The sequence below is a fragment of the Bos grunniens genome, chromosome 13, assembly GCF_055505025.1.
Source record: "Bos grunniens cultivar Pamir isolate PY7600 chromosome 13, Bosgru_T2T1.0, whole genome shotgun sequence".
In the NCBI taxonomy this organism is placed as follows: Eukaryota; Metazoa; Chordata; class Mammalia; order Artiodactyla; family Bovidae; genus Bos; species Bos grunniens.
Genome location: NC_141177.1, coordinates 44,900,583 through 44,925,905, shown reverse-complemented (window position 1 = coordinate 44,925,905; position 25,323 = coordinate 44,900,583). Strand labels below are relative to the sequence as shown.

At 46.0% G+C, this 25,323-nt stretch overlaps 1 protein-coding gene across 3 annotated transcripts in view; it reads left to right on the top strand.

Moving 5' to 3' along the window:
• DTD1 (D-aminoacyl-tRNA deacylase 1) overlaps positions 1-25,323 on the top strand; it is a 130,865-nt gene that overhangs the window by 4,037 nt on the left and 101,505 nt on the right. For all 3 annotated transcript variants that reach the window (XM_086333781.1, XM_086333780.1, XM_086333779.1), the window contains exons 2-4: positions 1,081-1,171; positions 3,607-3,842; positions 11,276-11,382. In XM_086333781.1, the coding sequence (XP_086189907.1) occupies positions 1,081-1,171; positions 3,607-3,842; positions 11,276-11,382 (434 nt within the window). The remainder of the gene's footprint in view (positions 1-1,080; positions 1,172-3,606; positions 3,843-11,275; positions 11,383-25,323) is intronic.

Below are 25,323 nucleotides of genomic sequence, written 5' to 3'. Positions count from 1 at the left end.
AGGCAAAAACACTGGAGTGGGTTGCCATTTCCTTCTCCTCGGGATCTTCCTAGCCCAGGGATGGAATCTGCATCTCCTGCATTGGCAGGTGGATTCTTTACCATTGAGCCACCATGGAAGCCCAGAGTGTACAGTTGACTCTGCTGCTGCTGCTGCTAAGTCGCTTCAGTCGTGTCCGACTCTGTGTGACCCCATAGATGGCAGCCCACCAAGCTCCCCTGTCCCTGGGATTCTCCAGGCAAGAACACTGGAGTGGGTTGCCATTTCCTTCTCCAATGCATGAAAGTGAAAAATGAAAGTGAAGTCACTCAGTCATGTCTGATTCTTCGCGATCCCATGGACTGCAGCCTACCAGGCTCCTCCATCCATGGGGTTTTCCAGGCAAGAGTACTGGAGTGGGTTGCCATTGCCTTCTCCAACAGTTGACTCTAAATACACGCAAATATTTGAAATAGAAATCTGTGTTCAGAGAATTTTATTTTTTATGGGTGGGGTGCATCATTCAAAAAGATTTGGAGGTCATTGGCTTATAATGCAACATTAGTAATAAACTGGGAAATAATAGAATTTTTCTGACTTGAAGCTTAACTTTTAAGATGTATTTTTTATGTATATTTCTCTTTTCTGCAGTTAGTAGAGAAATCATTTATTTTGTATGACATAAATGTTTTTGCATTCTGTATTGTGTTACCCAGTTTGCTGATTTTCAAGAAAAGCAAGTATTTCCTTTCTCAGAACTAACATAGCTAAGCTGGATTCTCTGGGAGGAAAGCTCTGTTGTTACAGATGGGCAGACTCATAGAAAATTTCAGGTGTCTCACTCATGGTAACACAAATGAACATGAGGCCTGAAAATCATGTGTCACGGTTGTTCACAACTCATTCATTCCAGATGTCAAATCAGAATGGGCAGCTATGATCATAATACTGAGTTAATGTAAGCTCTTATATGTTTCAGTACCTGTGGCCTTTGCCAAAGAAGTTACAAGTACAGCGTTTAAGCTTTCCTGTGGATACTCATACGTGCTTCATGGCACCTGCCTGGTTCTGAGTCTCTTTTCCCTTTTGTTGCCTTCCCAGTTGGAGGAGAACAGATAAGCGCCATTGGACGGGGCATCTGCGTGTTGCTGGGTATTTCCTTGGAAGATACACAGAAGGAACTGGAGCACATGTAAGAGGCATCTTATCTTACATTCCACATCACTGCTGTTCTGGTGGGATATGTGCTGGTTGTCCAGCTAGCTGGCTAGTTCTTTATATGATATATACGCACAGACATATATACGTATGTATATATAGGCACTTCCCTGGTGGTCCAGTGGCTGAGACTCCATGCTGTCCATGCAAGAGGCCCCAGGTTCAATCCCTGGTCAGGGAACTAGATCTCACATGCTGCAACTGAAGATCTTGCATATGCCAAAAAGAAGATTGAAGATCCTATGTGCTGCTACTAAGACCCAGTGCAGCCAAATAAATAAATATATAACAGAACTTAAAAAAAAGATACATATATGTATATACACACACACACACGGAACTTCCGTAGTGTTTTGCTCCTGTAAAGTGAGCCTCTGTCACTTTCATCTGTGTGCCTTTCGATGCATTGTGGCCACCTCTGTGTCACGGACGAGGAGGGCAGGGAAGAGCCGTCACCTGGCGGGTGACGTCAGTGGCGGGCTGGAGCGCAGCTCAGCCTCTGTCCCTGTGTGCTCTTGCAGCCTCGAGCCATTCTCCTAATGCAAACACTGAGCCTCTTTTCACATGAATAGTTTATGTTTCCAGTTTGAGCTGCACTGTCTGGGCCCTGTTACACATGTCAGAAATGCTCAGTTGTTCACTGGACACATGAGGATCTGCAGGTCAGTGAGGTTACGTTACCTGCTGACGGTCGCACACATGTATGTAGCACAAAGCCTGACTCCAGACTAGAACCTGGGCTGCCTGACCTGGAAGCCGGTGCTCTCTCTTCTAAGGTGGGAGCTTTGTCACTGTTATTGCCTGACTGGCCTGTCCTCACGTTTCCTCTCCCCAGCACTACCTGGCACACTTTCTTCCAAAGCTTGGATCTGTTTTCTCTCTGCCCTTTGGTGCCCAGAGCAAAAGTGCAGCAGCGCCCAGTAGTCCCTTTTGTGTTAGGTTGAAAAGCAGACTTGGAACCGAATTCCTGCTAAGGTGTTAGTCTGGCAAGGACCATTCAGTACCACTTCACGAATGTCGGTGTTTCCATAGCTGTCCCTCAGATACACAGGAGGCTGGGGGTGGTGTAGGGGTTAAAAGCTGGGGCCTGGGTCTGAATCTTTCTGTGGCTTTGACAAAATGGAGAGCTAGTATGTAACTTGGTGGTTCAGAGAGAGGACTCAACAGAAGGTGGACCTCAGCCATGGAAAAGGGGCCATGGACATGTCCCCTGCAGAAGGCGCCTACAAGACTGGTGGCGAGCGAGTATTTGTAGAGGCTCTGAACGTGTCTTTGGCATCATCCACACAGGTGGGTTCAGGGGGTGGAATTGCAGCTTGCATGGAAATAGTTGTTTGTTATTTGTCTCAAGTCTGACCTTATAAATGTTAGCCAGTCCTCTTCCTTGCTGAGGTGGATGTCCTTTGTCATCCCCACATACAGGGAAAGCCCCTCTGGCTATAAGGAGCCTGTGACATGGTTGTCAAAATGTCTCTCCCCAGATCTTCCTGCATTTCTGCACTGACCATGAGTTTTCTCCAGGGTGTTTGCCGAATTGTTAAAAAGGGTCATCATTTACCCCTGTGTAAAAATTGAATTCTCTAGAAAATAGAACTGAGCTCATGTTTTGATATAGCCCCAGCTTGAAGGAGCAGATAGTGAAGAAGGGTTCGTCATCTCAGCTCAAGTTCCCACTGGAAGCTCTGTGAATTAGAGGGGCTGATAAAAGAAAGGACTGTTATTATCCCATTCGGAGAAGGCAGTGGCACCCCACTCCAGTACTCTTGCCTGGAAAATCCCATGGACTGAGGAGCCTGGAAGGCTGCAGTCCATGGGGTCGCTGAAGGTTGGACACGACTGAGCGACTTCACTTTCACTTTTCACTTAAATGCACTGGAGAAGGAAATGGCAACCCACTCCAGTGTTCTTGCCTGGAGAGTTCCAGGGATGGGGGAGCCTGGTGGGCTGCCATCTATGGGGTTGCACAGAGTCAGACACGACTGAAGCAACTTAGCAGCAGCAGCAGCAGCAACAGCAGCAGCATTATCCCATTACTGAAGGGCTCAGACGGTAAAGAGTTTGCCCACAATGCGGGAGGCCCAGGTTCGATTCTTGGGTGGGGAAGAACCCCTGGAGAAGGAAATGGCAACCCATTCAGTATTCTTGTCTGGGAAATCCCATGGACAGAGGAGCCTGGCGGGCTATAGTCCATGGGGTCCAGAAGAGTCTGACACAACTTAGTGACCAGCACTCTCACTTTTTACTGATGAGGTGCAGGGAGGAAAGGAACTTGCCCGAGGTCATCCGTCATGTAGGCGATGGAGCCAGCACAGTGTTCCCCGTCTGCAGAGCACTGGTGACATTTTAGGGGCATGGGTGTGTCTGGGTCTTGCGGGTCTCTAGGTGGCTCTCACCCGGGTTTTCCCCTAGGGTCCGGAAGATCTTAAACCTGCGTGTATTTGAGGATGAAAGTGGGAAACACTGGTCGAAGAGCGTGATGGACAAGCAGTACGAGGTGCTGTGCGTCAGCCAGTTCACCCTGCAGTGTGTCCTCAAGGGGAACAAGCCCGACTTCCACCTGGCCATGCCTGCAGAGCAGGCCGAGTCCTTCTACAAGGGCTTCCTGGAGCAGCTGCGCAAGGCCTACAGGCCGGAGCTCGTCAAAGGTAGGTGGGGTCCCCCAGGGGATAGGGGGGCAGTGTCCCCAGGACATTTTCCAGCAGAGGACCAACAGTCTGCAGATTTCCTTTCCAGAAAGTTCGCTGTTTATACTTATTACTTTTTTTTAAATTGGGGTATAATTGCTTTATAATGTCGTGTTAAGTTTCTGCTGTACAACAACAGTGAATCAGCTATGTGTATATATATGTGGGCTTCCCAGGTGGTTCAGTGGGCAGAACCTCCTGCCAGTGCAGGAGACGTAAGAGATGCGGGCTCGATCCCTGGGTGGGGAAGATCCTTTGGAGGAGGAAATGGCAACCCACTCCAGTATTCTTGACTAGAGAATCCCACGGACAGAGGAGCCTGGTGGGCTACAGTCCATGGGATTGCACAGTCGGACCTGATTGAAGCGACTTAGCACGCACACATACATATATCCCCTCCCTCTTTGACCTCCCTCCCTCCCTACCCCATCCCACCCATCTAGGTTATCACAGAGCCCTGAGCTGAGCGCCCTTGTGCTATATAATAGTTTATTATTTTGTTAAAACCACATTGGAGCCGCTGCCCCTGCCGCTGCCATGTGTGTCCTCTGAAGGCTGCATGGTACCGTTCACCCTTCTCCGTGGCTTCTGTCCATGTTTGAGGCGTGTCGCGGCGCAGCAGCGCACAGGATGCAGGGTGCTTTGTTTTGGTTATTCACCCTGCCTGACGAGGAATGCAACTGCCGGCCGCAGAGGGGAGTCGCATGTCCTCTCAAATTTCTAGGAGCCATACTAAAAAAAGGAAAAAGAAACAAGCAAAACTGGTGTGCAGGACATCCCCAGGGTTCTGATTTGACCCCGCAGTCAGTGTAGAGAGTTCCTGATGAGCGTTCTTCTTTCCTGCCTTGTACTGAAGCTTTCTGCTCACTGTGCACCTTGATCCAGGCCCACCCCGTTTCCAGCACTCCGTGGCTGCGTGTGGCTCTCTGCTGGCATGTGAACAGTGTAGACTTAACCGCTGGTTGTGGGAGATGCTATCCAAGCTTCATCGACCAAGAGGGAGCCTAGAAAATGCCTGAGAAGAGTGGGCCTGGTTTGTAGGAGAACTGTGAATCCAACATTATGAATTTTCTTCTGAGGGCCATTCACCTCTAGTCTGTTTTCATGTTTCAGGGGACGAGTTGCATTTAGACTATCCTAGTGTGCCTTTTGGAGAAGGCAATGTTACCCTACTCCAGTACTCTTGCCTGGAAAATCCCATGGATGGAAGAGCCTGGTGGGCTGCAGTCTGTGGGGTCACTAAGAGTTGGACACGACTGAGCGACTTCACTTTCACTTTTCACTTTGATGCATTGGAGAAGGAAATGGCAACCCACTCCAGTGTTCTTGCCTGGAGAATCCCAGGGACAGGGGAGCCTGGTGGGCTACTGTCTATGGGGTCGCACAGAGTCAGACACGGCTGAAGCGACTTAGCAGCAGCAGCAGTGTGCCTTTTGCTTCAGCTACTGGGAAAGTGTATTTAGCCTCCTTTGGTGATGAACCTCAGGGTGAGACCGCAGGATGACCACTTCTGTGTCTGATCAACCACAACTGTGTCTGCTGCTGCTGTCAGCCTCCTGTAGACATTTAGCTGTTGTCACCAGTTAATTCTGTAGTTTTTCTTGTTCTTTAACTTTCTCTCTCTGGGTTAAATAAACCCAGGTCCCTTTTTTATTGGGCCTATTTTCAACCATAAGGGATAAATGTCATGACCTGACTCTGGAGTTCTGTAGCAGAACCCCACCTCAAGGGCTGTCAGCTCCTCAGATCGGTCATGTTCAGAGGAGTTTTGTCCCAGCTCCTCACTGGTATTTCTTTAAATTAAATTTTCCTCTTATGTGAAGTGTCCATTTGCCAAAAGGACAGATGGGTTCTATGTGATCAGGACCCTTTCACCTTAAGTCAAGTCCTGCCCTTTACTTGGGTCCTAGTAGAGAAGGAATACACGTCCCTCATCTGGGAACATCCCAGTTTAGAATTCCATGGACAAGTCTGGTTGTGGACGTCCACTGGGGTCCTCTGTCCAACATGGCTTTGCTACAAACAAGGTTCTTCCCCCAATTAGGAGTTCAGTGCTTTGAATAATGATGTTTCTTTGCTGAGCCAGGGATTAACTGCTGCCATCATTGTGTCATCTGCCTGCCGTGTAGAATCATCCCATTTCTGAGTAACCTCAGATGTGTTTGAGACTGCCCCAAGTTCCTTAGAAGGATGAGCACCAGGAATATCACAGAAGCACGGGAGAGAGCCCTTTCTGTGGGACATGAGTGATGGTTGTCAGGGAACTCGCGGGTGAAAACAAGGCCACTTTCATTGAAGCCCTTCAACACGAGTGTTCCATGTACCCTTAAGTGCTTTGTGTTCCTAAAAACAGCTCTTACTTTTTGAAAAGATGTGTATTTTGTCCAGGTCATTATGTGAAGTGCCTGAAGCAGTGTACTGTAAACACTATAATTTTATAAAGGATCAGAATTAAGCTCATGGGATATGGTACATCAGATCATTCTGATGAAAAGCCAACATGGATGATGCCAGGGGTTTTAATCAGAATTTATTTTCAGCTCCTTTGGGCTTTCAGAGGCCTTACGGTGATCTCCCGTGCCTTGCTTGCTCTTCTGTAGTGGAACAAAGTGCAGGGAGTATGTTTTACACGCTTACTGTCGTTGGGTTAATTTTGAGATTCTGGCTTTCACCTCCAACGTGGAAAGTCCTCTGTGAGCTGAAGGAACATAAAGTGCTGAATACATTTTCTTTCTTGAAAGATTTTCAGGGTCTCTTCAGTGACTTTAAGACAATGTAGTTTAATTTGAAAATTAGAAAATTTAACCCTGATGCCAAGAAATTAAAAAGAAATGTCCAGTTCTTTTGAGATGTAATTGACCTGTAACGCTGTGTTAGGTTTAGTGACTTGACGTATGTATGTACTGTGAAATGACCACAAATTGACATCCATCCCCTCCCAGGTTACATGTCTACATCCCTAAGAGCTGAGTGCCCAAAACACACCAATTTCTTCTAAGTTGCCTAATATCCTTTCCCCATGTAAAATACCCTGCCCTTCTAACCCTCCTGGCTTCATGTGGCATAGTCTCAGGTCCCCAGGGCATCAGGAAACACGATGCTTTGCCCTTCGCTCCTTCACTCTTTGTTCACAAGACGAGTGTGCTGCTCTCATTTCCTGTTACCGCTGTGCCCTGACAGTTTGGATGTGTCCTCCTCCTCCCTGCTTTTGTGCCAGTTGGAAGCTGCCGCCGCCTCTGATTCTGAGAAAGATCTTTCAGAGCCTAGCTCAGGCCTCTCTTTAAGTGCTGTGTTTGGTACCAGTGTTTCATCTTTAACTTTTAGGCATGATTGTGCTGTCATTCTGTTTTAAACTAATGCATCAATGGACTTGTTTACAATGTGATATTTTCTACTAAATCCAGTATTTTCAAGTAAAAACAAACAAAAAATGACTGTCTTCATCACTATTTTGCAGGTCAGGAATCTTGGAAGGGCTTGGGCGGGCTCTTGTCCCAGACCCTGATCAGCCTGAGGGATTTCTTGGCTCAGACGATAAAGAATCGTCCTGTGATGCAGGAGACCTGGGTTCGATCCCTGAGTTGGGAAGATCCCCTGGAGGAGGGCCTGACAACCTACTCCAGTATTCTTGCCTGGAGAATCCCATGGACAGAGGAGCTGGGCGGGCTGCAGTCCATGGGATCACAAAGAGTCGGACATGACTGGGCAACTAACACAGGGGCTGCCCTGCCTTCATGGTAGAAACCCGTGGTGGGGTCGACGCTGCCAGGTGGCGGCCACGGTGCTGGCTGGGGCTGGGGATCTGCTTCTGGGATGACCTCTGTTCATCTTGTTTCTGTGCCCTGCCTCATCTAATTCCCCTGGGCTCCCCATGATGCTTGGCTTCTCCTAGCCCAGCTGTATTGGAGTAGCTGGATTTCTACAATGGTGCCTGGCTTCCCCAACCAGAAGGGGACGCTTCAAGGAGCAGGAAGTGGAAGCGCCAGCCCCACAGACAGGCCTGGAAAGTGGCCTGTGTCATGCCCCACGTGCTGTTGGTTAGGGCAGTTACTCAGCCGCCCGAATTCTGGGGGAAGAGTGGAGACCCGCCTCCAGTGGAAGAAACGTCAGAGTCTGTGACTATCTTTCATCCTCCGCAGTTCACACCTCTGCTGTTCTCAGAGGGTTTTTCTCATCCTCTGCCTTCCCTTCAAATACTTGCTTTGGGGGAGAAACCCAGCGCACAAATCCTCAGTCCTCCCCTCTCTTGCAGAACGAGCCTGAGGCTGAGGGCGCTTTGTGGACACCCCCAACCTGAGTGGGCTTCAGGATGCTGAGTTCTCATTTGGCCCCCTACAACCCCACCCCACCCCCCACCCAGGAGCCTCCATCCTTCAGCTGAATGCTAGAAGTACCGCTTAGCGGGTGTCCTTAACCATTCTCAGAGTTGAGTTCTGAGCATGTGTTGCTTTTATAGTTAGGAAACAAAAATAAATGTGATACCAGAATGGAACAGTTGAAAAGAGGGATCTCCACTCTCCAGCATCTTGTTCCCACTCTTAGCCGTTTTGTGCTCAGTCTAGGAAAGCGCTTACCTGTCAGCTTTGTTCAGCAAATCAGAAGCCTCCACGGGATTAAAAAGAGCTACCTATGTATTCCCTGCAGGTCTGATCCGTGGTGGGTGGCAGAGAGCTAGAGGAATGTGGAAGGTTGTTTAAGGAATGCAGGAGACTTCTGACTGTCCTCCACCCCTCATCCCGACCCATATTCCCTCTGGGCATGTCCCAGCCCTGACAAGTTCATCTTGCAGAAAAGTGCCCAAAGGAGGAAGACCATGTCGAGTCTTTCCTTCATGGTTAGGGTTTAATTTTTTTATGGGTTTGCTTAATTTTCTTCTCTTTTTACTATTAATACTTAAAACATTTTCATCACATGCGTAAACTTTCAGTGGAAGCCTGTGTTACGTACTTTGGCCAGTGCTACGATGCCAGAGGCGTTACTGTTCATGTAAATCTAGGAATTCTCGATGGGGGAATCACATCTTTGTTGAGATCTGAATCTGTAGACCCCGAGTCCATGAAGTTTTTTAAACTGTTCCTGCTTCCCCTGCTGAAAGATTTAAACTTCTCCTTTCATGCTGAGTCGTTTCCTGTCTTTGGATGGTGACAAGGGTGAAAGGAGTTTCTTTCCACCTATACCTGTGACTTATCTTTTTAAAATTGCCTTTAGGGACTTCCCTAGTGGTCTAGTGGCTAAGACTCTGAGCTCCCAATGTAGGGGGCCGGAGTTTGATCCCGGGTCAGGGAACTAGATCTCATGTGCCGCCCCTGAGAGTTCATATGTCACTACTCAAGATCTTGCATGATGCGAGGAAGATCAAAGAGCCTGCGTGCTGTAACTAAGACCTGGTGCAGCCAAATGAATACCTACATACACACATAGATATATATATAAAAAAAAGAGTGACCAGTTTTCCTGCATGCTGATTTGCTGGGCTCTGGGCTGGTGCCCTGCCTGTACTCACGTGCACGTTCCTTGTGGTGGCCGGTCATCCTGAAAGACACCGGGCCACAGAGAGGCAGGGTGTGGCTTCCTGGTGGAGGTCGGCAGGCTTTCAGGCATTGACATCAGGGGCGTGGACATCAGCCTTTCTCGGTACATGGAGCACTGTGGTTTGGGGCTGGTAGGGCCCTTGGACCTTGCGGGGTTGGCCCCAGTGGGGAGTGTTGCTGCTGGAAACATGTGGGACTTATATTTCAGAGCAACCTGATTATATCACCACTGGAGCCCAGATGTAGTTTTGTAGATATGTTCCTGCCTTTTGACATTATTATTATTTTTTTAATGTTTTTATTTTTCCTAACCATTTTAAGTTTTCTTGGGGGCTTTACTCTGTGAGCTGGACTGGGAAAAAAATATATTACCATTTTAAGACTTCTTGAAACATGTCTTTGGATTTATTGTCTGTACCAGTGGAAAGGTGCACAATAGTTCTGTTCTTAACTGAAGAAAAACAGGCAAAGAAAATAAATTTCTTGCTACTTAGAATGATAAACGGGGTGAAGCATATGCTGTATATCCTGGCAACAGAAATTCAAGGTCGGAAATAATTCCTTTCCTCCTGAGCCTGCCTTCAGCTTCCCTGAGGAGAGCTGCGGCTGAAAGTTGCTCCTAATTGTAGCCATAATTTTTAGCCTGCAATTAAACACATGATTTCCTCCCCAGCTGATGTCTTTTTAGCTCCTGACAAGGGTAGCACAAAAGCTCTGTGGATCTGAACGGCCACTTTAATCTAAGTGGAGGCCACAGGAAGCCACCGTCATCTGAGCACGACTGGCTGCCCAGCGGGAACTAGATCCATGTCACCTCTAAAAATGGGGAGCAGCTTGGCTTCTCTTAGTTGCCCGCGCCACTGCCCGAGCCTGTTCTGCCGGGACCCTCCATGAGGTCATGGATCATTGGAGGGGCCCCTTGCTGCTGTGGTGGCTCTGGTGTCCGGGGGTCCCAGCACTGAGCCGTTCTGGAGGGGGGAGCCCAAGGAGCTCCTGGGCTGCCCTTCTCCTTGGCCTGTCCCCCAGAGGTGGTCCGTCCTGTGAAAGGTGCTCCATGTGAAGTGAGGGCTCCTCCCCAGGGGACTGTGGGGACCACCGGAGTGAAGAACCAAGCAGGTGTCCCTCCTCCACGTCTTGAGAGCCCGTCTTGAGCTGCAGTGCACCGTGACCCCCAGGGATGGGCAGGCAGTCATGGTCCCTCAGACCGTGATGCGGAGAGCAGACCCTGACTCTGCACACAGGAGCATTCCCCTGCTCCTCGAACTTGGATCTCAACCTCGGTCCTCTCGCTGGTCTCCCTGTGTTGCAGGAGGGACGCAGAGGCCTCAGAGCTGGCTGGGGCCCTGAATCCCGTGGCCTTTGAAGTCCTGTGCCCTGCGGAGCCTCCTCCAGGGAGCCCCTCTCACTCCTTGTCCATCCTCTAGGGAGGGGCTGGGGACCTCTCGCCCTTCTCTGGCCTTCAGGGTCAGGATTCTCAAGGTCAAACAGTGCTGTGTCATCAGCAGACTGTGCCCATCTGTCCCCCCATGAGACCCCAGGTCATAAACACTGGGCTGTCTGCCCCAAAATGGAATTCCAGAGTTGTGGTGTTGGTTCAACTTGAATTTTACCAAATTCTTTGCCCTCTAAAGTGTTCATACACTTCATGTCCTCATGGCTTCACAGTCCTGTTAACCCATGATTTCCCCAGCCGCCCACTTGCCAGGGCTGCAGGGCGTGCAGGGCCCCTCTGATGTGTGTGGTCTTGTGTCTCCCTTATTCTGGGGCTGGCCGGCCCTGCTCCCAGGTTTCCGATTGAACTGATCGCGGAGAGCCTTAACCTGAGGTCTCCACCTCTCGTGATGGCTGCCATTGCTCTTACAGATGGCAAGTTCGGCGCCTACATGCAAGTTCACATTCAGAACGACGGGCCTGTGACCATAGAACTGGAATCTCCAGCCCCTGGTGCTGCTGCCTCCGACCCGAAGCAGGTAAGCCCAGAATCAGGGGCTGGTCAGTCTCCTGGGAGCCAGGGACACCTTCTGGCTTTGACTTAGTTCCTGGAGCTTGTCTCAGTCTGGGGTGGAGACAACTCTTCATTGCAGGAACCTAGGGTTTTGTTTTCCTACATCCGTTCCCAAGAACACACCTATTGTCCTGCATCTCCTCTGTGCTATGGCCTGGCCACCTCCTGACTCAGGATCCGTGGCACTGCCCAGTCCCTCCTCCGAGCAGCTCCTGGGTAGGGCTGTGGCACCCGCTGGCCACTGGGTGGCAGCAGTGGAGCGGCATAGCTCCCCTTGTCCACAGCTCCGGTACCCGAGTGTGGAGTGTATGTGGAGTGGGTTTATCCCAGGTGTGGGTACATGTGCTACCAGAGGTTCTTTCTGAATCCTGTTTCCTAAAGCAATGTCTGACCTGGATTTGCTGCCAACTCTGTCAGCCTTCAGAAAAAATTTAATTCAAACAGAAAAAGGAAATCTGTGCTAGCCCTTGTGTGCTGTGGGCTTCTGGTAGGTGCTTAGTGCTTCTGAAGGCTGTGATTAACACAGCCACTTAGTGACCTTTGAGAGGCATGTGGGCAGGAGGCGTGAGAGCTCAGGAGGTAGTTCCGTCTTCCTCCCCTGCTTCTAGGACGCCATGAAAAGAAGGCTATGGGGGCTGGGGGGAGCATTATATAAACCTGAAGCTCTGTGCCCTGTTCAGAGTCACCATTTCTAAGGGGAACAGAGCCTTTCTTTCTCGTTACTGATTTTCACTGGGCAGGTATGCTCGGTATCTGCTAGCCTTAATCCAAGCTGCTGGTTCTCAGCCTCTGACATGCAGCAAAGTAATGGGAGAAATCAATATTCCCACTGCCTGGCTGCACCCAGACCAATGACACAGATTCTCTGGGGTCGGGTCAGAGGAGGTTCTGGTCTGAAGCCACGACTGGAACCACGAGTGTGAGCTGCAGAGGGAGGGACCCGCGCCCTGGCCTGTGCCTTGATGGGGTCTGTTACCTCGAACGTCTAAGGGCTGGCCAGATCACTTGCAGACAAAATACCAGACTCCTTGCTCAAAAAGCAGGAAAAAGTGCCTGTAAACTTACTACAAAGGTCCAAGTATGGATGTGAGAGTTGGATCATAAAGAAAGCTGAGCACCAAAGAACTGATGCTTTTGAACTGTGGTGTTGGAGAAGACTCTTGAGAGTCCCTTGGACTTCAAGGAGATCCAACCAGTCTATCCTAAAGGAGATCAGTCCTGAATATTCATTGGAAGTGCTGAAGCTGAAACTCCAATACTTTGGCCACCTGATATGAAGAACTGACTCCTTGGAAAAGACCCTGATTCTGGGAAAGATTGAAGGTGGAAGGAGAAGGGCATGACAGAGGGTGAGGTGGTTGGATGGCATCACCAACTCAATGGACATGAGTTTGAATAAGCTCTGGGAGTTGGTGATGGACAAGGAAGCCCGGTGTGCTACAGTCCATGGGGTCGCAAAGAGTTGGACATGACTGAGTGACTGAACTGAACTGAAAGTTACTACAGTGTAAAGCTTTTTACTTTCATCCGTAGTCTCTGGACTTACCGTGCTTTTTATTTGCTATTTAATACCATTCTAACCAAAGACAAAGTAAAAATTTATATTATTGACATGAATTTATCATTTCTCTTTATATTGTCCAAACCATTAAAAAAATATTTTGTCTTTTAGTTGATTTACAAGTATAGTTAATTTCTGGTGTATGGCATAGTGATTCAACTTTACATATATATATTGTTTTCCATTCTCTTTTCCATTATGGTTTGTCATAGGATATTGAGTATAGTTCCTGTGCCATACAGTAGGACCTTGTTGTTTATTCATTCTATATATAATAGTCTGCATCTGCTGACCCCAGACTCCTCCTCCATCCCTCCTCTACTCCCTCCCCCTTGGCAACCACAAGTCTGTTCTCTGTGTCTGTGAGACTGTCTGTTCCGTAGGTAAGTTCATTTGTGCCATATTTTAGATTCCACATATAAGGGATATTATATGGTATTTGTCTTTCTCTCTCTGACCCACTTCACTTAGTATGATAATCTCCAGGTCCATTCATGTTGCTACAGATGACATGATTTCCATTCTTTTTTATGGCTGAGTAATGGACATGGAACAACGGACTGGTTCCAAATAGGAAAAGGAGTACGTCAAGGCTGTATACTGTCACCCTGCTTGTTTAACTTATATGCAGAGTACATCATGAGAAACGCTGGACTGGAAGAAACACAAGCTGGAATCAAGATTGCCAGGAGAAATATCAGTAACCTCAGATATGCAGATGACACCACCCTTATGGCAGAAAGTGAAGAGGAACTCAAAAGCCTCTTGATGAAAGTGAAAGTGGAGAGTGAAAAAGTTGGCTTAAAGCTCAACATTCAGAAAACGAAGATCATGGCATCCGGTCCTATCACTTCATGGGAAATAGATGGGGAAAAGTGGAAACAATGTCAGACTTTATTTTTCTGGGCTCCAAAATCACTGCAGATGGTGACTGCAGCCATGAAATTAAAAGACACTTACTCCCTGGAAGGAAAGTTATGACCAACCTAGATAGCATATTGAAAAACAGAGATATTACTTTGCCAACAAAGGTCTGTCTAGTCAAGGCTATGGTTTTTCCAGTGGTCATGTATGGATGTGAGAGTTGGACTGTGAAGAAAGCTGAGTGCCGAAGAATTGATGCTTTTGAACTGTGGTGTTGGAGAAGACTCTTGAGAGTCCCTTGGACTGCAAGGAGATCCAACCAGACCATTCTAAAGGAGATCAGCCCTGGGTGTTCTTTGGAAGGAATGATGCTAAAGCTGAAACTCCAGTACTTTGCCCACCTCATGTGAAGAGTTGACTCATTGGAAAAGACTGTGATGGTGGGAGGGATTGGGGGCAGGAGGAAAAGGGGACTACTGAGGATGAGATGGCTGGATGGCATCACCAACTCAATGGACATGAGTTTGAGTGAACTCTGGGAGTTGGTGATGGACAGGGAGGCCTGGCATGCTGCAATTCATGGGGTCTTAGAGTCGGACATGACTGAGAGACTGAACTGAACTGAACTGAATACTCCTTTATATACACACACACACACACACACACACACACACACACACACCAGTTCTTCTTTATCCACTTCTCTATCAATGGACATTTAGGTTGCTTCCTGGTCTTGGCTACTGTGAATATTCAGTGCTGCTGTGAGCATTGAGGTGAATGTATCTTTTTGAATTACAGTTTTCTCCAGATGCATGCCCCAGAGTAAGGCTGCTGGATCATGTGATAACTCTCTTTTTCGTTTTCTGAGGAACCTTCACACTATTCTCCATAGTGGCTGTACCAACTTACATTCCCAACAACAATTTAGGAGGATTCCCTATTCTCCACACCCTCTCCAGCATTTATTGTTGGAGATATTTTGAGATGGCCATTCTGATTGGTGTGAGGTGATACCTCACTGGACTTCACATTTCTCTAATAATTAGCAATGCTGAGCATCTTTTCGTGTGTCTGTTGTCTTATGGAGCATACTTGGCCTTCCTAGATGTAAAATGTAATATTACAGTGTCACAGTAATGAAAACAGATGGTCCTGGCTGAGCAAGAGAGAAACCCATCACCGAGGAGATGAGAGGCCTGAAAGGGAGCCTGATTATTGATGAGAAGTTTGGTTTGTAATAAAGATGGTGTTTCAGATCAGGTCAAGAAGTGGATTCTCATCAAAGGTGTTATGAGAACTGGCTGGTTAGTTTTAAAAATTGAACACAGTGGAGATCTGTGAACTTACGTGGAAAACTCCAAAGAATACATGCAATGTGATTCCAGTTATATAAACCTAAGACTGTCGGTTGGTATGTAACTCATTTATCTGTCTCCCACTCTCTGGATCTGCTGTCTCTAATACATTCTGGTACAGAGAAAGTTTATATGTTTTTTAAAAATTGAGGGACTTCTCTGCTGGGCCAGGGATTAAGAATCCATTTTGTGATGCAGGGGACATGGGTTTGATCCCTGATCGGGGAACCAAGATCCCACATGCCATGGAACAAGTGCATGCTAAGTTGCTTCAGTTGTGTCCAGTTGTTTGAGATCTGTGAACCGTAGTCCTCCAGGCTCCTCTCTCCATGGGTTCTCCAGGCAAGAATACTGGAGTGGGTTGCCATGCCCTCCTCCAGGGGATCTTCCTGACAGGGATTAAACCCACATCTCTTGTGTCTCCTGCCTTGGCACATTCTTCACCACCTGGGAAGATCAGTTTAACTTATAAGGGGCTTCTAATAATGTGAGAGGTAATCAGCTCAATAGCCAAATAGTCTGCTTGTTTACAGGTTGGTCAGACCTGGATTCATAAACTTTTAATGTGCCTTCTCTCTGTGCCTGGTAGCTCTGCTCTTCTTTCTAGATGTTTCTTTTGTTTTTTCTTTAAAGGAAGTGTTGAACTATATATAAAATGAGACACTAATGAGAACCTACTGTATAGCACAGGGTTCTCTACTCAATACTCTATAACGGCCTGGATGGGAAAAGAATCTAAAAAAAGAAAGAGTGGGTATATGTGTATGTATAACTGATTCACTTTGATGTACACTTGAAAGTAATACAACTTGGTAAATCAGCTATCAGATTAGATCAGATCAGTCGCTCAGTCGTGTCCGACTCTTTGCGACCCCATGAATCGCAGCACGCCAGGCCTCCCTGTCCATCACCAACTCCTGGAGTTCACTGAGACTCACGTCCATCGAGTCAGTGATGCCATCCAGCCATCTCATCCTCTGTCGTCCCCATCTCCTCTTGCCCCCAATCCAAATTGGAAGAAAAAAAGTGTTGAGAATGTTGTTTTTCTGTTTTTTTTTTTTTTTTAATGTGTAATCTAAAAGTAAACCTCACTTTTGAAAAATGAAATTATTCCACCTGAAGGAGGATTATAGTACATAGCAGATTATCATTGTTAATAGAAACACAGTTGAGAACTAATGGTTTCTGAGCTTTGTATCCGTGCTTGTGGACCTTCAAGTACCACAAGACGGGGGGAAGCTCGATTCTGCCCTTGACTGACTTGTTCAAGGTCATGGGACGTGGCTACTAAGTAAACGAACTGGGTTCCAGTAGAAGACAGTCTTTCAGGTCGTCCTGTCTAAGGTTTCTTCTGATGCAACTTCCTTAACTGCCGTCTTTCTGATCTATAATATGATCTGTTCAAAGAAATGAAGCCTCAACACCTCTCAGATCAGTGGGTGGAACTTGGTCCTCTAGGAGTCAGCTGATCTAGAAATGGGTTCGTGTCCTTGCCATTGACCTTCAGTTCACTTGTAATTGCACTGAGGTTTACAGGTCTGTGTGTTCTTGTTTTCCCTGAACGTTGGATGGTGTTGAGCAGAATCCCTTGGTACAGGCTTGCAAAGCCATCCTTCAGGGCTTACTCATCCTGTTGTATTTTTCCAGGTTCTGGGAATCACTGGCCTGTCTCCAGAGCCTTTGTATGTCACAGTTAGAAACATGGTCTGTGTTTGACAGGTGGGAAACAATTTTGTTGAGTAAAAGGTTAGATTCATAAGGGAGACATGGAAATCAAAGTGTCTTACAATGTTAACCTCCTATTTTGACCATTAATCGATATTAACAGTGTCTTTTTGTTAAGGTTATATTATCGATTTATTTTATTGATAGAGGTATAATTAATATATGATGTTAGTTTCAGTTATACAACATAGCAATTCCACATTTAAATACATTACTGAATGATCACCGTGATAATTCTAGTAACCATCTGTCACCATACAAAATTACAGTATTATTGACTATATTCCTTACTATGTATATTATGTTCCTGTGACTTAGTTATTTTATAACTGGGAATTTGTTTCTTGGTCTTCACTTCCTTTTCCCACCTCCCTCCCTTTCTGGCAGCTACCAGTTTGTTCTCTGTATCTACGATCTGTTTCTGTTTTGCTTTGTTTGTTTTTTAGAGTCCACATTTAAGTTAGATCATGTGGTATTTGTCTTTCTCTGCCTGACTTATTTCACTTAGCATGATAACATCTAGATCCATTCATGTTGTTGCAAATGGCAAGATTTCATTCTTTTTTTTATGGCTGATTAATATCCCATTGTGTATTTATAACCACATCATCTTTATTCATTCATACATTGATGGGCACTTGGGTTACTTCCATATCTTGCGTATTGTAAATGATGCTGCAGTGAACATAGAGGTGCATATATCTCTTTCAATTCGTGTTTTGTTTTCTTTGGGTATATATCCTGAAGTGAAATTGCTGGATCTTATGGTAGTTCTATTAATTTTTTGAGACATCTCCAGACTATTTTCCATAGTGACTGCACCAGTTTACATCCCCCCCAACAGTGCATGAGGGCTCCCTCATGCACTCTCCCTCTTGGCCACACTCATATGGTCAGTTCATCTCTGAAAAGGAAGCAGGAATATAAAGTGGGAAATTGTCTCTTCAATAAATGATGTTAGGAAGACTGGACAGCTGCATGTAAAAGAATGAAACTAGCCCATTTTCTTATACCAAAATATGATTTTTTCTTACACAAAAATAAACTCAAATGGGTTAAAAACTTAATCATAAACCATAAAAGTAGAAGAAAATAGGCAGAACATACATATATATATTATATATTTGTATATTTATATATATACAAATATATTTTTGGATCTGTCTCCTCAGGCAAGGGCAACAAAAGCAAAAATAAGCAAATTGGACTGTATTAAACTAGAAAGCTTTTGCATGGTGAAGGAAACTGTCAGCAAAATGAAAAGGCCACCTGCTGAATGGGAGAAGAATTTGCAAATGACATATCTGATAAGGGGTTAGTATCCAGAGTCTATACAGAAATTATGCAACTCAGTATCTACAAAACAGTTGATTAAAAAGTGGGCAGAGGACCTAAACTGACATTTCTCCAAAGAAGGTATCCAGATGGCCAATAGACATATTAAAAGATGCTCCACACCTCTAGTCATCAGGGACATGCAAATTATAACCACAATGAGACATCATTTCACGCCTGTCAGAATAGCTGTCATCAAAAAGCAGATAACTAGCTTTGGCACTTACTAGTTTAAAAGCTACATTACTAGTTTAATTATGAGTTGGGATATGAATAAATGTTTATGAACCATACTTCCATATTTTGACTTTAATTTGTAATTTAAAGTTATTTCAAAGCTTGTTTTTGTTTATTAATTTGTTTCACTATATTTTGATATTCCACTTAAATTTAATTCCAGTAACAACAGAACAGGAACTGAGTCTTAGGGTCTACAGCATAGTCTAGAAAATGTGGATCCACTGGGAATGCTTCTTTCTCAGTATTTTGTGTTTTCAAGCCAGGTCATGCACTGTCAAGTTAATCTCGATCCAGACTGCTTCCATCACCATTGAACTGACGTGAGTGCTTTAGTGAACAAATGAGTTAATCGCAGCCCATTCCAGCCACTGATACAAATGCTTGAGAAGTTGCTTTATCTGCTTGGGTTAGTGGTCTTGCCTCTTTCAGTGAGCATAGTCTTTTCTGTTTATTGCAAAGGTTAGTCACTTTTAATTATGGCAATTGTTCTGAAATTTACATTTTTAAAGTTTTATGCCATAGAAAACGTTGAGCTCACATAAATAGGATAGGGTGACAAATCCCCATGTACTTGGCATCCTACACCAGTGGCTGTCACCCATCACAGAGAATTCACACCTTACGGGTGTCCCTGTGCGTGGCCAGCTGTGGGCAGTGCTGATTGAGGTCCAGCTGGAGAGCCATGTGGGCAGAGCACACATCTAGGGGTAGAGGGTGGGGACCACAGAGAACAGGTCATTGAGTGGCTGTATTCTTTCCTTGTTTGAAGGGCATTTAGTTAAAATTGTTTTTTTCCTAATACAAATGGGCAGTGTGTTAGTATACACGCTCGTATGTAAATTTTTTCCTGCTTGTGTGAGTGTTTCTGTTGGATGATGGAGGAAACGTGTACGTATGAGAGCAGCTTTGCATACTTTCATCTTCCCCATAAACATATCATAACCTGCTACATTTTAGAACTTCCTTGCTCTTTTTTTTCGAAGTTCTAGCTTAATTATTCTCTGAATGGAAGTATCTTTATTGGAACTGTCTTAAGAAATGCTAGGGACTTTCAGGGTGGTCCAGTGGCTATGACTCCATGCTCCCTATACAGGGGGCCTAGGTTCGATTTCTGGTCAGAGCACTAGATCCCACGTGCTGCAACTAAAGGGCCTGCATACGGTAACTAAGACCCAGCCAAATAAGTAAATAAAAGAAATGCCGTCTGCCACAGGAGACACTCATATGTCTCCGTAGCTTCACACAGTAAAAGTTACTGGCACCAAAACACAGACTAGGTTGGTAGGGGTCTACTCCATTTGCTGACTCAGGGACCCAGGCTCCCCCAGCTTATAACACTGGCCTGCTGTGCAGGAGGGGAGAAGGATGGAGACCCCTTATCAGCAGTTGCTGGTCACCTCTGCTCACGTGTCTCTTGGGACCACTCACTTCGTGGGCTTGTGCTCAGATGTTGGGTGAGCACCATAACTGTGCCCGTCCTCCAGCCCTCAAGGAGGGGGACTTTGTATATTTGACCACTCTTAAGCTCCAGCTCCATGTTTGCCCGTCCAAACACTGAAAGTCTTCACCACCAACCCCTGCACTTAAGGGAAAGGAGGTTTGAAATCAAGCCTAGACTTTCTTTCTGTCTCAGGTCCCTCCTTAACTTTGGCCCTTCAAGCTGGGTCCTGTGTAAAGAAAGGTAATTCAACAAAATATTTTTTTAATTGAAGTGTAGTTGACTTATAGTGTCGTTTTGATTTCTGCTATACAGCAGAACCTTGTTGTCCATCGATTTTGTATATAATAGTTTACATCGGCTAATCCCAAGCTCCCACTCCATCCCTCCCTCACCCCTGTCTCCCTTGGCAGCCATAAGTCTATTCTCTGTGTCTGGGAGTCTCTTTTGTAGATAAGTTCATTTGTGTCCTATTTTAGATTCCACATGTAAGTGATACATGATATTTGTCTTTCTTTGTCTGGCTTACTTCACTTGGTATGATCATCTCTAGGTCCATCCATATTGCTGCAAATGGCATTATTTCATTCTTTTTTATGGCTGAGTAGTATTCCATTGCTATTGATACTAAATTTCTAATAATGAAATGCTTGTCGTGCTTTATGTCTTTGCGCACCTGTATGCAATGACATCTCAGATTAGATAGGAATAGAGGTCTAATTGTACCCCTCCCCCTTTTTTGGTTCTTGTTGTTGTTCACTCTCTAAGGAAATGGCAACCCACTCCAGTGTTCTTGCCTGGAGAATCCCAGGGATGGGGGAGCCTGGTGGGCTGCCATTGATGGGGTCGCACAGAGTTGGACATGACTGAAGCGACTTAGCAGTAGCAGCAGCAGCAAGTCGTGTCCAACTCTTTGTGACCCCATGGACTGCAGCACACCAGGTTTCCTTGTCCTTCACTATCTCACAGAGTTTGCTCAAAGTCATGTCCATTGGGTCAGTGATGCCATCCAACCATCTCATCCTGTTTCCCCCTTGTCCTCCTGCCTTCAGTCTTTCCCAGCGTCAGGGTCTTTTCCAGTGAGTTGGCTCTTTGCATCAGGTGGACAGAATATTGGAGCTTCAGCTTCAGCATCAGTCCTTCCAGTGAATATTCAGGGTTGATTTTCTTTAGGATTGACTGGTTTGATCTCCTTCCAAGGGACTCTCAAAAGTCTTCCCCAGGACTGCATTTCAAGAGCATCAGTTCTTCGGTGCTCAGCCTTCTTTATGGTCCAAGTCTCACATCTGTACAGTAATGCATCCAACTACTGGAAAAACTATGGCTTTGACTAGACGGACCTTTGTCAGCAAATTGATGTCTCTGCCTTTTAGTATGCTATCTAGGTTGGTCATAGCTTTTCTTCCAAGGAGCAAGCGTCTTTTAATTTCATGGTTGCAGTCACTATTGGCAGTGATTTTGGAGCCCCAAGAAAATAAAATCTAGCTGCTGCGTCTGTTTTTTCCCATCTATTTGCTGTGAAGTGATGGGACCACATGCCATGATATTAGTTTTTTGAATGTCGAGTTTTAAGCCAACTTTTTCACTCTCCTCTTTCACCCCTGTCAAGAAGCTCTTTAGTTCCTCTTCACTTTCTGCAGTTAGAGTGGTAACGTCTGCATATCTGAGATTGTTGCTATTTCTCTGAGCAATCTTGATTCCAGCCTGTGATTCATGCCCTTTTTTGGTTCTATTTTCCCTTTAAACGGATGTAAAACAACTGTCTGGTCACTACTTTCTTGTCACATGGCTGAACTGATACAGCTGCTTCAGATAGTACGCTGTGGCTCAGGGAGGCTAAATAATAAATTAACTTTCTTTTTATGGCTCTTACTTCAAAATCATTTTTATTGCTTTCGGTATGTGCCGGGAATGGGGAATAAAGGGCTAGGGGGAGGAGTCCTGCCTCGGTAGGAATGATGTGTCTCTGGCTTTGCCCAGTGGTCTGGTCCTCCCAGTTCCCTGGCCGTTTGTCATCCTGCTTGGGTCAGAAGGGCAGTGCTAACCCCTCTGAGAAGTGGTTTTCCTTTGACAAGGTCTTAATAGGGCTGGTGTCCCAAAGACATCTTGTTTTCATGATCCAATTTGGGAGAAAAGTTTCCCAGAAAGTGTTTGACAGTAATTGACTAAGTACCTTGAACTATGCTCCTTTCAAAATGGATTGTGCGTGTAATTTAGTAAATCAAAATATTTATTTTTTTAAAAAACGTTTCAGAACAGCATTGCTTCTGGGATCCGAGCTCATTTTCTGTTTGTTCTTTTCCAATTAAAAATACTTTACTGTGAGTGATTTAGGACAAGTAAGAGGAGTAAGACAGGAGACACTGGTACATCCACTTTCCAGCATAAGAAAGCATTCTCCTTACTTGGAGATTCTTGCAAACATTCCAGTGAAGAGGGGGGACTGGCCATCTTAAAGCCCCTCGTGCCAGCGTCTTCTGATTGAATATGGGTAGCTGGGCCCAGCTACCTGCTGCTTCTCCTACTGCCCCCTCGAGGGGAAATCCACCAGCCCAGGTTGAGTCTGCAGTGATGCAGTGCCGGGGGAGCAGACTCAGAAAATGACTTCCTGCGATTTCTCTGTAGATGAATTTTAGTATTTAACACAAGGTTTATAGGGGCTTCTCAGGTGGCGCTTGTGGTAAAGAACTTGCCTGCCAGTGCATGAGACTTAAGATACGCGGGTTCAGTCCCTGGGTTGGGAAGATCCCCTGGAGAAAGGCATGGCAACCCACTCTAGTATTCTTGTCTGGAGACTCCCATGGAGAGAGGAGCCTGGTGGGCTACACTCCATGGGGTAGCAAAGAGTTGGACATGAGTGAAGCGACTTGGTGTGCATGCATGTGAAGTTTACGTGGTGATCTTCCCCCTCTTTTGCCAGGGCTGTGGCGATGCTGGCGCTCAGTAAGCCAGTGAGGCAGTGCAGGGTCTAGATCTGGCCCCTTTCCCCCACCTGCTTCGCCACCGCTCCTCCACCTGTCTTTATGTCTGTCCATCCATTCACCCATCTATCCATTCACCCACCCATCCAGCTTAGCATTTGACAAGGTACAAACAGTAAGGCTCAACCTTTGCTGCCTTCCTTTGCAAAGGTTACTTTGTAGTCTGAAATCTAAAAATGAAATAAAAGTCAATTTTCATACTGTTTTCAATAACTTTGAAATATCTTTACAGAAGAATGCATGTGGTCTATAGGGTTTCTTTTTATAGTCTCTTACATGTTCCTTGCAAAAATGTATCTGTTCAGACTTTTTATTTTGGAGTGATCTTAGAACTTGAAAAGAAGTTACCACAATGATAATAAGTTTCTTTCTCTAGCCTCTCCTGTATTCAGATCTTACATGAACACAGCATAGTTATCAAAAGTAAGGAATTAACATGGGTACAATATGATGAACTAATCTGAACTCTAAAGTGAATTTCTCTAGTTTTCCCACTTTTCTGTGCTGGGGTCTTCTCTGAGATCCAGGTTTCATCAGTCATGTCTCTTTGGTTTCCTCCAATCTGGAACACTGCCTCAGTCATATTTGTATTTTATATGTTCATGTTGTATTTTTGAAAATGTATATATCTGAGTTGGTAGAAATTCTTTGAACATATTTTGTTTACAGCCTCAGGATGGCTGGGGCCAAGGAGGGGCCGACCGGCTTCTCCTTCTGGACGTTCGTGCTCAGGTCGATCCAGGCCAGACCCCAGAAAGCCCTGATTTCACTTTTGAGGCCTGTGCCTAGGATACCACCCTTCCTCTGGGTAGTGGACTGCTTCTAGTGTGGTCCTCCCTAGGGCTCTGTGCTCTAGAAACATCCGGGACCAAGGCTGTGGAGAATGTGCACAAAGGTGCTCTGTATTTACACACCGGGCTCGCTGCTGGGTGCAAATCTGTGCTGGTGGTGGGTGGGTGGCAGAGAGGAGGGAGGGCAGTGTTCATTCTAGAGTTTTCTGTAAAAGTGAGTTACCTGAAGTCAGAAAGAGAAAAATGAATATCTCTTATTAACGCCTGTATGTGGAACCTAGAAAAATGGTATGTGCGTGTTAAGTCACTTCGGTCATGTCCGACCCCATGGTTGGTAGCCTGATAGGTTCCTCTGTCCGTGGGATTCTCCAGGCAAGAATACTGAAGTGGGTAGCCATTCCTTTCTCAAGGGGATCTTCCCGACTCAGGGATCAAACACACCGTGTCTCTTACGTCTCCTGCATTGTCAGGAGGATTCTTTACCACTAGCACCATCTGGGAAGCCCAGAAAAATGGTATAGATGGGCTTATCTGCAAAGCAAAACAGATGTAGAGGACAAGTATGGACACCAGGCGGGGAAAGGGGAGGGATGAATAGGGAGACTGAGATAACATATGCACACTACCGATGCTATGTATGAAGTAGATAGCTAATGACAACCTACTGTGTAGCACAGGGAACTCTGCTCTGTGGTGACGTGAATGGGAAGGAAATCCAAAAAAGAGGGGATATGTGTATATATCGGAGAAGGCAATGGCACCCCACTCCAGTACTCTTGCCTGGAAGATCCCATGGATGGAGGAGCCTGATAGGCTGCAGTCCATGGGGTCGCTGAGGGTGGGACACGACTGAACGACGTCACTTTCACTTTTCACTTTCATGCATTGGAGAAGGAAATGGCAACCCACTCCAGTATTCTTGCCTGGAGAATCCCAGGGACAGAGGAGCCTGGTGGGCTGCTGTCTATGGGGTCGCACAGAGTCGGACACGACTGAAGCGACTTAGTAGCAGCATGTATATATATAGCTGATTCACTTTGCTGGACAGCGGAAACTAATATAATATTGCAAAGCAACTATACTCTGATAAAAATCAATAAAAAAGAAAAAGGGAGTTTCCTGGATTCTGGAGGTGTGCCCAGCTTTTTGTGTATTCAAGTCAAGCATCGCAGTATGTGTGTGCATGTGTGTGCATGTGCTTATGAAATGGACACACAGCCACACACACGCAGAGAGATGGACATCAAGAGGCCAGGGCTTGCCCAGCATGCAGGCTTCTCTGAGTTATAGGACCTGCAGCATTAATCCTGAGACGGTCCCAGCAAACTTCGAAGGACGTGCCCAAGGCAGAAAGGCTTCAAAATTCTCCAGCAAAACACAGGGAGGAAGTTGACAAGACTTATGAAGTGCCAATAATCTTAATTTTTAAAAGTTTTTTAAAAATAAGAACTTCTTTATAAAGGGACATGAGCCAATGGCAGAAGACGATGACCAGAAACTTCACTCCAGGGCTCTTGGGTCACACCAGCCCCACCACTTTCTGCCTCAGGTTTGTCCTTTGAAGTTTGCTAGGACCATCCCAGGGTTAATGCTGCAGGTCCTTTCATTCTGTT